General features: G+C 36.5%; 1 protein-coding gene and 1 long non-coding RNA gene across 7 annotated transcripts; both read right to left on the reverse strand.

Annotated features, from left to right (window-relative positions):
- Positions 1-321: 321 nt before the first annotated feature.
- LOC113309402 lies at positions 322-4,755 on the reverse strand. Of its 6 annotated transcripts, none has more exons than XR_003340580.1 (8): positions 4,643-4,714; positions 4,454-4,528; positions 3,550-3,648; positions 3,020-3,464; positions 2,820-2,893; positions 2,391-2,449; positions 1,107-2,293; positions 829-995 (listed from the first exon to the last, which is right to left on the reverse strand). It is a non-coding gene; the product is annotated as an uncharacterized LOC113309402 (long non-coding RNA). The 6 variants fall into 6 exon arrangements; XR_003340579.1 differs by having other exon boundaries at positions 830-995; positions 4,684-4,755; XR_003340578.1 differs by having other exon boundaries at positions 322-995; positions 3,020-3,105; positions 3,321-3,464; positions 3,550-4,746.
- A 2,329-nt stretch (positions 4,756-7,084) lies between these two features.
- LOC113311502 (N-terminal acetyltransferase A complex catalytic subunit NAA10-like) lies at positions 7,085-7,699 on the reverse strand. Its single transcript, XM_026560336.1, has one exon. It carries the CDS (start codon positions 7,697-7,699, stop codon positions 7,085-7,087), a length of 615 nt encoding a protein of 204 aa, XP_026416121.1.
- Positions 7,700-15,096: the final 7,397 nt, after the last annotated feature.

The following is a 15,096-nucleotide window of genomic DNA, read 5'->3' on the forward strand; positions in this document are numbered from 1 at the left end:
AGCAACAACATGTCCAAGAATACGACCAGCACTATCTTGGTCTCCTGCGACATAAATAAGTCGAGGCCACGAAATTATACAATCCTGGTAGTAACAAGAGTCTCTTGGGTCGTATTCCTCTTGAAAAAATAGGAAGTCGCAAGCTTGAATCCCTGGTATATCAAACATGATTAATTGAAGATGATGATATTGAGAGCAGACGAAAGCAGCTCAGGAAAAGAGTTAATCCTAGATGTTCCAACCCTGACTTTGTATTTCCACTGTGGTCAAACTCAAACATATTGTATTTCCTTGATAGTAAGAGAGTTAAATATGAGATATAGGCAGGAATCAACCCGTTTTCACTAAAAAAAAAGCTCGTTGTATCAAAAGTAAGCACAAGAATCCCTATAATGATTTAGGAGAAGTTCAACACACAACTTGCTGCGGACGCTCTACGAAAACTTGGCAAGTCCGCCACAACTTCTTCCTTGCTTTTTATATTTCTGCCAGATACAAGAATATGAATAGAATGAGAAATTACCATTGCTTGCAATGCTTTTGCTTTTTCCAAAATTAGTTTTGCCAACCACATCTCACGGTGTTCGCCATAAAATCGCTTAAAGCAAACTGACTTGAGGAGTAAAAAACAACACCCAGTAGTCACAATTTCAAGATCCAAACAATCAGCTCCATTGTTGTAGTCGTCTTCAGTGTCATAACATTTTAACTGAGTATAAATAGAAAAAGGTAGAACCTTAAAGGAGTACTTACTGCAAACGCATACTTGACTTAATAATAGTATCTGAGAACCACATTTTATCTAGAGACAGGTATGTAAAAAAACTGAAGCTCTATGCACTTGCCTCGTTGATTACAAGGGACTCCAGACTAGGTGCTGACCGAAATAAAGCAACTATTGCTCTACAATTGGTCACTGCAGCAGACACGTTCAGCTGTTTCAAATTGTTAAATGTAGGCAAAACATTTATGAGGTCGATTGCAATAGAGAGAGCCTGTTCATCACATGCCAACACAGGAATAAAAAAAATATATCAGTTTTAAGGCGTCTAATCAATCGCATACCATTACATAAACCAAAACTAACATAAAGATAGAAGCAAAACCTTTATGAGTTGATCAGCAATTGATAGAACCTTTACATGTGAAAGCAGTCGAAGAAACCTAATTGCAGCTGCACCAGTACTTACTCGTTGCACGATATTCATAATATTGACCGCATAAAAAATCTTCTACATCTGCTTCCGCTGGTGTTAGAGAAGTAGTCAGGAAATAATCCTTCGCAATACTACCTTTGTACGTGAGAGACACTAGTTTTGGTGCATGGATTTTTGGCAACTCTCCCGTAAACCATGATGTCTACGATTAACCTTATAATTCTCTTCAACTAGTGCCTCGCCCGTGCTTTGCACGGACTTAAGCTTATCACAGAAAGGGTCGTCGTTTTTATTCTGTCATCATTGAATATGAAACCTATTTAAAAAAGAACATGGTAAATTTAGCACGAAGAACATGGTAATAAGTTTAAGAGACGAGACTGAAGAAAATAATTTGATAATTGATAATAATCTATGCCATCTTAATTATTCAAAATGATGATATCCAGATCACTAACAGTTAACAGGGTGTTAGTCCTCAAGGGAATTGGGGGACTTTGGTGTAGTTGAGTTTTTTCCTGTTAGTCGTGGGGAGTTTCAAAGAATCTATCAAAATCCCCGTTAGTCGTGGGAGAGTTTAGAAGAGTCTCCCAAACTCCCTAGGCGACCCCGTTAGTCGTGGAGGAGTTTGAAAGAAACTCTTAAACTCCCTGTTAGTGGTAAAAATTAGAATGCTAGGGAGTTGGGATTTTTTGGGGAGTTCTGGGGAGTTTACAGTATATTTTTGTCTCACTCCAAATCTCCCAAAAGAGTAGAAATTTTGGGAGAGTCTCTCAAACTCCATACACTCAAAACACCAAACTCTCTCAAACTCCCTGTACTCTCTTACACTCCCTCAAAATCCCCAAGATCCAAAATACATCAAACTCCCCCAACTCACTCGTGGTAACATTTGAAAAAAATGAACTACAAATCACCGTTAATGTAACTACTTTAGTTTCAGCCCTTTAATCCAAGGGATAGTTTGTGCCACATTTTTCAACAGAAAAGACGACATCATTTGAAACATGAACCATGTTCATGTGATCACTAGAAGACATTTTTTTCTTTATTCTCTTGAGGATTTTGGTGTCCAATCTCCGCCTATTGATCCTTATTCATCGTCATCACGCTTGTCACCTTAGCTTTCCCCATCACTATTTTCAACCAAAACGGAAAAAAAATGTTACAACTGCAAGAAGTAATCTATAATCTGAAAATGAAAGATTAGCATTTTCAAGGGCTGGCACTTACTGTGTCTCTCACTTTTGTTCACCACGTTTACCATTTGGTTCAGAGAAATTACTCCTCGCCTGCAAAGTTACACCGCGGTGAGATAAATTAAAAATCTAGAACTGCATTACCAAAAATCCAAAAATCAGAAAGCAGACAGATGCTTCAATGTTTTCATTTCAGCAAAAGTACAATGAACATAGAAAGCAGACAGATGCTTCAATGTTTACAATTCATCAAAAATACAACGAACATAGAAGCAAATCATGTATTTACTCAAATTAGAGGAGAACCCTGCAAGTAGAGGGAATGTTCCGCACAATTCAACTTTCCAGTATATTTCAATTTTCATGATAATTAAAACATTATTGAATGGTTAAAGACCTCACAACAGTATTAATTAGTAACAATCTAAGGACCACATTTCATTATGTGCAAATATCTACTTACATAATTTCTACGTGGTCTATACTCCCATCTCGTGGTACCACAGAAGGCCATGCTCAGTCTCGTCACACTCACACCTGTGACACCATCAAATATACTTTAGATGGTGATTCATAATTGCGAAAGGCACATTTAATCCTCATTGCAGAAACTATGTTTTACAAAATCAAATTAAAATTCATTACCATCAAAGTACAACAAACCTTGCTTCGTATGATTTCCCTAGCACAACGAACAAATGCTTGCTCGCAGAACTGTTCTTCTGGTAGCCCACAAATTTTCAGTTTCCCTGTCATAAATCCAAACCATGCAATACACATATAACATTAAGAAAAAGAGAAACACATTGCCATGACTGTATTACGACGGAGAACACCATTTACCCCGTGCAAAAGTTTCTTAAGATCCACATTCACATGATCTAAACCCTACCAACTAAAGAACAATTTTATTGTATCGAAGACAATTGATGATTGCATATCAAGTAATACGTAAAGGCAGTACCATCAATACGCCATTCACTTGAGGCAGACTACCATCACCTTCCTGTAGTCCTAAAAGTATAGAAAAATTAATAATCAACATCTCGCTCGTATACGACATCAAAAGTATATTTCTCCATGATATTAAGCATCAACATACACAGTTCTGCAAAGAAAGACAAAAATGAACAAATGTGAGTACTAAGATCTAACGAATATCAAAATGAGAGTGAGGTCAAAGGAATTCGTACATCGGCTGTTGAGTATTCTAATATACCAATCAACCCCTTCACGACATCCTCGATAACATCTTTTTCCATGATATTAGGCATGAAGATAGACATTTTGTTCTGGAAAGAGAGAAAAAAAGATGAAGTAGAAGCTGAGTTTTAAGTATCTAATCCTATGACTTATCGGAAGGAATCCAGGTTTCCGAACTGGTTCACTTTTACTTTTAGGATTAGGGTGTTTATATTTGCTGCAAAAAACGTTATTCAACCTTCAGAAAAATCTAAGCCTTTAAAGCTGAGAGTATCAATTTTCGTTAAAATGGTACTTGCTTGTACCTTCTCATCAGTCACGATATTTAACCATGAAATCATATAAACGGGAAAGAAAAAATCAAATAAAGAAACAAATCATATTAACACGAAATCATTGTTAGAATACGGGCATCCAACTCACAACCAATTGGCAATAAGTGGAGAGGCCCATAGGAATATAAATAGCAGGATCTTAGATTGCCCAAACAATGTGGGACTAATAGTCTCAACACGCCCCCTCACGTGTAGCCTCGTTGGGTCTAACACGTGGACAATAAATCGGGCGACGCGGAGTAAAGGCGCGGTCAATGACTCGTCGCAAATAGCCTGCTCTGATACCATGTTAGAATACGGGCATCCAACTCACAACCAATTGGCAATAAGTGGAGAGGCCCATAGGAATATAAATAGCAGGATCTTAGATTGCCCAAACAATGTGGGACTAATAGTCTCAACAATCATAACCCTAAGAATCAAATAAAGAAACAAAATCATCAATTGAGTTAGTGAGTTACTATTAACACGGAAAAAATACTTACCTGTGTTGATTCTATTCCACGAATTTTATGGGATCTGTTTCAGAAAAACCTAGAACAAAGAATTAATGGCTTACCATTTTTTCATCCTCACGGACTTCACGCTCATTGATCTGCGAATCAAGAAGCTCCTCTTTTTTCATAGCATGTTCCTGAAAAGAAAACAAAGAAGAATCTAAGGTAAATATAAAAACAGGTTAATAATCTTTGGATGTTGTTGCAAAAGCGAAAGAAGAAGAATAGGGAGAAGAAAAGACGCAACAGACGTTTCTATGTGCTGTTAAAACGAAGGGGATTAGGGTTTTACTTTCATGGTATATGCCTCCACTCTCGTTTATGGGATTGAGAAGGAAAATATAATCAGGGAAAACATAATCGCAGAAAGAATAGAAGAGAATAAAATTAAAATCTGGAAATCGGAGAAAAACTTATCTAAATTTAGGTATCTTTCACCTACCTCATTTCCTGTGCGGCAAAAAACACCGAAAAAATCTCAAAACCCAAAAGTATCATTGGTCTATATTCTCTCAAATGGGGCCAAAAACTCTACAATCTGAGCTTTGTTCAGCTTTTAACCACAACTCTCTAATTTGGACTCAAATTATATATACAATAGCGATCAGGATTATTAATAATTTTCAAATGTACAATTGAAGGAGCTGAAATACAGAAATTTCTCACATCACGCTGTCAAATCTTCAAGTACATGACAATTGGATAAGTTGAGTGGCTCATTGCTGAACTGGACTCCACCGAGTTTAAGGTGCCTAAGGTTTGGAAGAGACAAATGTTGAGGAATATAAAAACCGTAGGGGGAGAATACATTTAGCTCCAAAGTGATCAATGATTTACACGTTAAAATAGACAAGGGACAAATGGCTTCGTATATGTAAAAGTTGAGACTAAGCACTTTAACTTTGCGCCTTATTGCACCGGCAATTGGTCGCATTTAAGGTTATTTAATTTCAACTTGATTAACACGAGATGCATCCAACACGTCCCTGTAATAGAAGTTCCTCCAGCACAGAGAGAACTTCTGTATACTTGACATATCATGAACCTGAAATACTCTATCCACGATATCCATGAATTTCTTGGTGTCGTTATTGCCTATTAGCTTGTATAAGCTTACAAAATCAAGGGTTGGGACAGAGGTCCAGATGAAGTTCCATCTTTTTGATAATGCGCATGTACGAGCGACATCCTTGATTTCAAGAAAAGAAAGGATATGGTGAAGAAGTGAATCAGGTAGGTTGGTGATCCTATCTTCTGCCTCGTGCATGCAGCTGTCTCGTCCCTCTAGTTGCTTTGGATTTTCCAAATCCATGATAACCGTTTCAAAGTATAAAAGAAAATAAGGACAAACTTACTGGGGTTTCTGTAGATGTAGGAAGAAGTTTCTTCTAGGGTTTCCGGCGGCGGAAAAATCACTTTCAAGTTTCAACAGATGAGCTCAGGAATGTGTTTCTTTCTCTATTCTTATCTCTTAGGGTTCTTACATACAGGGGCTTGAGTGTGGTCATCAGCCCCCCGCTAGTTAGGTTTAGGCGCATTTGGCCTAACTGTTCTTTAGGCCGATACGTATTAGCGCTTCAGATCTCATTATCGCAAAGTCATGCTCGTTCCCGACGGTCCGAACATAGTGATGTAATTAGGGAAGTTGAAGAAGTATATGCCTTCTTGTGAATTGCGAGAAATATAAATAATGTGGGTGTACTCTATAGTGGTAAGGAAAGAATTTATAGTTTAAGAGAATACATCCTCCCACGGTTTGCTTAGATAATGAGATGGTCTAAGTTCTCACGGATCTTGATCTCCTTATCTTCAAATCTTACATCTCCTTGATGGTGGTTGGTTTATGGACTTGTAACGTGTTCCACGTGACAGACAAACTTGGTCGCACACTATGATTTTTGATATAGTACTGTACATATTACTCTTATGTTGTGAAAGGCGAGCTAGATGCACGAGGCGTTCAGGGATCTCCTAGCAAATAAAGCGCCTCATACAACATACTATTATTATCTTCTAATTTTTGGTGAAATCTTGAAGCATTAGTTATAGTGAGATACTAATTCCCAAGCTGCAGCCTCGAAATTCTTAATCAAAGTGATCCAGTTGTGGCTGAAACGGAAGGAGTGCTGCTTGCTTTTAAGCTGGCCAAGAGTGCAGTATGATAAACATTATCATTGAGGGAGACTGTCAGCAATTGATCAAGATTCAGGTGATTGATTGAAGACATTGAAAACGTCTCTCAACAGTTCAGTCTAGGACAAGAAGCTGCTTCTTGAGTCTAAATGTTTCACTGAAGTTACGTGTTTCATCAGGTGCCACACCTAACAAGACAAGGGGGAACAAGATTTTTTACAAGAAGAATGAGGAGCACATGAAGGACTCTGCAGAAGGGGAATTACACAATGAAAGATATATACTATACTAAGTACTTATTATGTGTCCTTTATTAATTTTATATACCTCTAGAGATTTTGATGTGATAAATTTAAGTTATAAAATACTTATAAATTTACATGAAGTCGAGAGATAAAATAAATCAACATTGCCAATAGGGTCACAACTTACAAAGGGTACCAAAATCCCTGATTCCCTATTATCAGCCATGAAATAAACCCATACGCGAATTAATCAACCGTTAATTAGTTGAAATTGTTCTCTTGCGCGCTAGCTTCATCACATCTTTGTCTTCGTATCTAACATATTTCTAGTCTGTCAAGTAGCCCCAGCAACTCGGCGTTGGATTCACTCCAGAAGCATCCACCACCATGTCTAAATCCAAGAACAAGGTGATCTGGCTGTTTTCCTGGAAGTTGTTTCTTCATGACATAAGCATCTTCCCCATCATCATAGAACTCTGCTTCAGTGTAATGGAATTTATACCCTAGTACTTTGGTATAAAGATTGATTGCAGCATGATTACTTGGACGAACATGAAGAAAGACACACTCACAACCATATTCTTGCACCAAAGCGTTCTGAGCAGCATCCATGAGTTTGGCTGCAATGCCTAATTTACGGCAAGTCGGATGAACACCTAAATAGTCAATATAACCCTGAATATCTTCTTCTGCTGCTGCTGCTTCTTCCTCTTCGTCTTCTTCTTCTGGTTTTTTTTCTAACATCATAGAAACAACATATCCAACAATACGACCACCATATTCAGCGACATAAACAACTATAAGTGGTGAGAGTATAGAATCATTGAAAAAAGAGAAACACACGCCTGGGTCTTCACTCGGAAAACAAACCAAATCACAAGCTGCAATCTCTGGTATATCTGCAAGTGTTGCTTTTCTGATGCAAACCATGATTGTTCGATCAGATTTAGATTCCTAGAGTTATGGCTTGTTCCCAGAGGAAGAAGAAAACAATGCTGTATAGCTAATTTACAAACAGTAGTTATATATGCAACTCCCATATATCAAAACAGAAGTTCTAAATTTAGGACGATTGATAAACATAGTGATATTCTAAATAGAAACCAACCAGAATATAGTTTTAGGAAATGGTCTGTACAAAATTTAGAAGGAGGGTTTGAGGTGTGGTAAAACCAAATTCCTCAAGGAAATCTAAAGACATAAGATACAAGTTCCAGATTTTGTTATTTAAAAGAGTTTAACAATTAAAACCGAGAGAACGCAACCATACATAAAACAAGTAACTAAATCATTGTGAAGGACATAAAACTAAAAATAGAAAGAGATTCACCAATCGATCATGGTCTTATACTCTTACTTGTTTCGGATAATTAACAACTCTTCTTTCTTTTGGCAACTCTTGATCTGGCTTTTCCAGGGATTTTTCTGTTATATCACTTTTAGCCTCGATTCCGTGGCCAATTTATTCAAAGAAGTAATATTAGTTTCTCCCAAATCTTTCGAAGAAACAATGCTTTGCCTTCAAGGAACTGCTTCAATGCGAATACATTCTGCGCCATTACCCAAATCACCCCATAGTTTGTTAAATGTTGAAGTTTTAGGGTCATAGAAGCTAAGTCTCGTACCAAAGAGTATACCACAATAAAATTTTAGTGCTCCTTTTGAATGCAAATGTATTACAGTAACCTGGTGGTTTCAGCTGTATACTAAAGGGACACCTTAATCCAACATGACGAACTTTCTCCATGGTGATTTTGTTCCCAATTACACTCTTTCATGGCGTAACTAGGTCCAGCATTTCTGCTATTTTTCATGTATACCCCCATATGTCAATACTAGAGGCTGTACATTTAGTATGAGTCAAATACAAATTATTATTTCCTACAAACAACTTTAGTGTCAAAATGTAACTACGGGAGTATTCAGAATCTTCACAACCTGGCAATGGGATTGAACGGAGGAACTTCTAGCTTCCAAATCAAAAACCACAATCTTCCAATCTCACATTTATGCTTAGCACTACTCCGGTTAAAGATGTTTTAGATGTCAACTCTTGCTAGAAAATTTTGAGCAAGTATAGATACATGGACCGCTCAAAGGTCTGTTGTTGCAAAATTCATACGGGCGTCTCAGGAGAGTGGGGAGAAAGGAATCCCTAACAAGTAGTAAATTATATTTCCACTTGGTTGTATTTGTATGTACGCAGTTGGTAATTTCTAAGCAGACGTCTGTCCTACTTCTCAATACACTGAGTTGATTCACTTGTTGTAGTGGCGACTGGCGACACTGTAGACTCCAATTTATTTGTTTGGTGATTTTAGGTCTTGGCCCCTAGTAGTTTTTTGTTTTAGTTGTGAATCAATGAGATATATATATATATATATAATATATATATATATATATATATATATATGAGGTTTATTAGCAGAAAAGAAAAAAAGAAAAGCAGTAGGCTCCAAGTTCTTAAAACTACAAGACATGTATTAATGAAACATTTACTAGTGTGTCAATAGGTATTAGATGGGCACTGCATTACTGGGCAGTAGGAAAAACAAATTTGAATGGTCCTTAAAATCTATGTGCTTATACTGACTAGACCAGCAGCCCACATACATACGAATTGAAACAAGACTAGTGTTGTAACTTGCACATTTCTCACAGAACAAGGTTATTCACCAACTCTCACTATCAATTGCAACAAATTGAGATTAGAGACTAGCTAAGATAATCTTTAAAAATTATTTGAGTCTTAGAGAACACAAGAGAATACAAATTAAAATTTGAACAAAGGTTGATCTAATTAAAAAAAAAAGTACAGAATATATATATGTATTTTCTGCTATCATGTGGTAATACTACTCTTCATGCTTCACTGATATAAACCATCCTTATAATCTCCTTATCTTCTCTTTGATCTGTTATTTTCTCTTTGATTTCATCAACAAATCTCCATTTCTTTTGCTGCCCTCATCTTGTAGAATTGATCATTCTCATGGTTAATTTAGTTGTGTTTCTCTCGTAAGGTCTTTTATGTCGAGCATGGCCAATTGAATTAATCACCTTCTTGTGGTTAATATAGTTGTGTATTCCGATTGAATTAATCACGGGTTCTCTTGTGATTAATTTTATTGAGTATTTTGGATTACGAATTCATGTTTTCATGGTATTTGCTAGTATCCAAAAAATCCTTCTTTTCTTATAAAAGAAAGTTCGCCTTTGTTGTTCCTCCCGGAATGATATTATATGGGGGAGAGTTCTTTTGAACTTGTGCTTAATTTCCATATCTTTGTGGGGAGTGCGGCTGTGGAATATTTTAGGGGTTATCTTGTATCTTTATAAACTCCTTGATGAGTGCACTTAGCTTCGTCTATATGATTACATCTAAATTTGTTGGTATGTTAATGCACTTTTTGTCATGAAGTATCTCCGTGGAAATTTCATTAGAATCCCACTAATTTTCGTACCTTTGCCAATTTTATTGACAAAAAAGGGGAGAATTAATGTGTAGTTCACACTACAAATACATATGGTTTACGGATCATTATGTAAGGGGAGTGGTTATCATGTTGAGATGAAGTATTGACTAGGGGGGTGATACATATCACCATAGTATTGTTGTCAAAGTTGTGATACAATTGAACTTTGGTGTTGTGTGATAATACTATGACACTGTATAACAATGATTGAGAGCATTTGTTTTCTCATTGTTATAGCTACGGATCCTCAACAACAATGATGCTAAACTTACAACCTTTGGTATTGGAGTACTTGTAAGTGACAAAGATTTCGAGTCGTGTTGAAGATGCCAAGGAGATAAACCATGTGGATGAGAAGCTACAATTTTTATTTATTTTGTAATCCATATGTATTGATAGTTTTGTCACTAAAATTGACAAAGGGGAGATTGTTAGAGCATTACTCGGTCGAACTCGCATGTGTTGCTATCTCAAGCATGTTTGTCAATGTTAGTTATCAAAACTGTAAGTCTTGATTTCTATCCTATTTATAGATGTCTCGGACTAGGACATAGATAGTGTAGTTGAGCTTAGATTTCTCGGCGTTCATCATTTGAAGACGAAGAACTACTAAGTGGAACTTCATCAACAAAAGGTATGTGGAGACTTAAAATCATCTATCACTAGGAAAGTCTATTTCTTCTCTATCTCCTATATTGAGACATAAGTTGTATTTACGATATAGTTTTCTACTATACACATTTGAGATTTCGAGCTGAGTATATCTCACTTACATATTTCTAGAAATTTGTGTTGGCAAGATTTCGCTTTAGCCATGTTCATCTTTACTCGTGACGAAAGTCATGTTGACATTTCAATAACTTGAAAATTGCTTTGATGCTAATAGTGTGTGAAAACGGCTATTGTGATCCTCTAAGAATGTTTCAATGATTGGAATGCAGAGTTGATAATGTAACCATTTTTGGATATAAGCATATATAATGTGTTTGCACATTAGTGTATAAATCCATAAACTGGTGAAGGAGAAAAGATAAGTATGCGTACCCGTACGCATACTGGTAGAAGTTTTCGAATCGAAAATATCTGCTGGGTTTGGGAATTACAAACTCCTAAACTAGTCACCTTAAGTATGCGTACCCGAACGCATACTGGAGGAAGTTTTCGAATCGAAAATATCTGTTGGGTTTGGGAATTACAAACTCCTAAGCATACGCATACTGGCGGAAGTTTTCAAACCGAGAATTTCTACTGAATTTGGAAACTTAACAAACCCAAAATTCGGTTGCTTAGGTACGCATACCAGTACACATACTTAAGCTGGTTATTTTATCAAATCGTATGTTCATGAACTTAAATATTTAAATTATAAGGAGTGCAATCTTTGCAAACCATGTGTATAATGTTCATGATCGATTCAAGTGAATCAAACCGATTTTGTTTCGATTGTGTCTTCTATGCAATTGAACAACTCATTAACTAGTTTCATTTGAGTCATTTGAAGTAGTTATGGTTAAGATGAATAAGGTTAATATGAGAGTAAACATTTGGCTAATCTCGGTTAACTATTTGTGAACCAACATGGTGTACACGTTTAGGTACGGTTACATAAACCTAAATGAGGGTACATTTTATTTGTGTGTAACAAGGTAAGTTCGATCTAACGGTTGAAAGATATTAGCTTGGTTAAATCAGGTTTTTCATCTAATGGTGATTATTGAATGCTTTGTTACCAAGGTAACTTAGATTTCAAACCCTAATTTGAAAACTATATAAATGAGAACTATAAGAATTGGGAAAACTAATCCCCACACCTCCTGTGTGATACTAGTTGTATTGCTAGAGTCGATTCTCCTTTGACCTTAGGTTTCTTCTCGAGATCCTGTAGGTTAACGACTAAAAGACTTCATTGGGATTGTGAAGCCAGACCGAACTACTTATCTTGTAATTAAGTGATCTGATCTTGTTGTTTCTATCGTACAAGTACAATTGTAAAATTGGCTTGAGATTTATATCTCCGATATGCAAGATAAATAGTAATCACAAACATCTTTGTCTCATCGTTTGTGATTCCACAATATATAGTTTCTCCATCATACGATTTAGATTATTGTGAGGTGATTGATAATACTAGGTTGTTCTTCGGGAATATAAGACCGGCTTATCAATTGGTTCTTGTTCACCTTGATTTATCAAAAGACGGAACAAAAACTCTTGGGTATTTCTGTGGGAGACAAATTTATTCAATCCCATAGACTTTTCTGTGTGAAACGGATTTGTTTATCAAGTCTTCGACATTGGGTCGTAGCAACTCTTGGTTGTGGGTGAGATCGTCTAAGGGAATCAAGTGTGTAGTATCCTGCTGGGATCAGAGACGTAAGGAGCACAACTGTACCTTGAATAAGTGTTAGATTGATTAGGGTTCAACTACAGTCCAGTTCGAAGTTAATTGGTAGTAGGCTAGTGTCTGTAGCGGCTTAATACAGTGTGGTGTTCAATCTGCATTATTTTTCTGCATTTGCGGTTTCCTCGTTAACAAAATTCTGGTGTTTGTATTATTTCTTTTCTGCATTATATTTTGTTATATAATTGAAATATCACAGGTTGTGCGTTAAGATCAATCAATTAGAATATCCAACCTTTGGTTGTTGATTTACATTGATTGACACTTGAACATTGGTCTTTGGTACTGTTCAAGTATTTCCTCTTTTATTCAATCGGGCTCGCAGATTTCTATTTGCTGATTGCGGATTGAATTAAAAGTTAGAGATATTAAACTCTTTGATATACTTTATTTTAGATTGAGTCTGACTGTCTAGTTGATTCTTTAGAAAGTGTATTGGAGTAAGCCTTTCAGATTTTCAAACGAATTGTTGGGTGTGGTTGTTAGACCCCCGCATTTTTAATTGGTATCAGAGCAGGAAAACATTTTAAAGACCTTACAAGTCTGTATTTGTAGCGATCTGATATGGACAAAAGTGTTATCTCTATAAATGCACCACCAGATCCAGGGATTTCAGAATTCTCTTCCATGTATGATTTAATAAAATCTGTAGAGGAAATTCTATCTAAACCTACGCCAGGTTTAAAATCCCTTGAAGTTTTCAGGAATTGAAAAGAAACTTGAAATTCTATCGTCTGATGTTGATCTATATCTCCATAATGAACAAGAATATCTTGACAGGATAAATCAAGTTATGAAGAATAATAAGTATGTCGAGGTTGATATTGATATTGATTTTTTAATCAGTTAGAGCAGTGCTCCTCTTCTGGATTCTTTTAGTGGTAATAAGCTAGACGATTTACAAGAAAAGTTTAAATCTCTGTCGTATGAGTATATTACCTCAAAGAATGAACCATTTCATGTCTCAATTCCTGATACTTCTGATCAAGATAATAATATTGTCTTCTCTTATGAAGAAGATAGGATGTCTTCTTTTATCCAATGAGTTTCCCTTTGCGATATTAAAAACTATCTGCAGAATGTCTCTTATAAGTTGGAAAAAGAGAAATCAAAAACTCAATAATGTTTGGGTTCTCTTAATCTCTTTGGTAGACTTATAAAAACAACTTCCTTTGTGTTTCTCAACATTACAAGATGTAAGAGTAGTTGGAAAGAAACACTCTCTTGGTGTCATGGTGTGCAAGATACATTTTTGTTTCTACAAAAATTACTCGAAACAAATACTTGTTGAGTTTTCGCCTCCTTGGTAGTACCAAACGAGTCCTTCACTTGCACATGTATGGTTCGCGTACGTTGAAACTAGAACCGATTCACGGACGGGTATCTATTCCGAACGTGTTGCAATGGTTCCCATGACACACAAAAAGGAAGAGAATCTCTTCGTTCTCTTCACCTTCTTCTCTGTTTCTTTCCAGTTGGAATACTCAAAAGAAACCAAACAGTTCACATACCTTTGCTCCATCAACTCCTCATTTCTTAACCAAATCAAAGTTGGTTAGTGCCATTGAACTCAGGAGAAGCTCGTTTATGGTGGGTTAAAGACGGTTTTTGTGGTTGACAATTGTTTGGAGTTCTGCCATTACAAACAGTTCACGAAACAAGTAAGTTCTTCATAATTTTCGTTCACTTTTTTCTTTACTGAAAAATGACATCTAGGAGAAGAGTCAATCATGGTGAGAGTTCGGGTTCTCAAAATTGTGATGAAGAATTTCTTTACCCTAGCTTGAGAATTAGGTTCTCTAACTCTAAAGCTCGTGATTACTATATGTAATATAGTACTAAGAAACCCATCATGGAAAGGATTTACGATCGCTCAATTCTTAAGGTAGATGGCCTGACCGGGTTCTTTGAAAATCATGAATGGGGTATTATTCATAGACCCATGGGAACTGCCTACATTGATTTAACTGCTCAATTTTTTGCAAACCTGCATGAGACCGACTCCATTAATTTCTCCTTCAAAACTATTTTCGAAGGAACGATGTTTGTCGTAAATCGACAAGTTATTGTTGAACTGCCGTGTCTGCCTCTTTTTGGTGATTTCCTCTTGCCTACTGCTGATCACTTGAGACCTTCTTCAGAGGCGCTCTCAGACCTTCTTTTTGGTAAGAATGCTCCTCGCCACGAAGGGAAACTTGATGTTCACCATGCTGATTGTTCCTCAATGTTGCTTGAAAACTTCTAGTGTCCAACCTGATGCCCAGCACTCTTGACAGACAACTGTGGACCAGACCTCTTGCAGAACTGGTATATTTTGTTGTGGAAGGGAGGAACATTTATTTTTGTGGACTTATTATTCAATAAATGATGAGTGTCAGACAAATTTCAAAGAAGACTCCTAGTTTTCCTTGTCTTAATTCAAGGATTTGCAGTCAGTTTGGCATTGTTGC

The sequence above is a fragment of the Papaver somniferum genome, chromosome 9, assembly GCF_003573695.1.
Source record: "Papaver somniferum cultivar HN1 chromosome 9, ASM357369v1, whole genome shotgun sequence".
Classification (NCBI taxonomy): domain Eukaryota; kingdom Viridiplantae; phylum Streptophyta; class Magnoliopsida; order Ranunculales; family Papaveraceae; genus Papaver; species Papaver somniferum.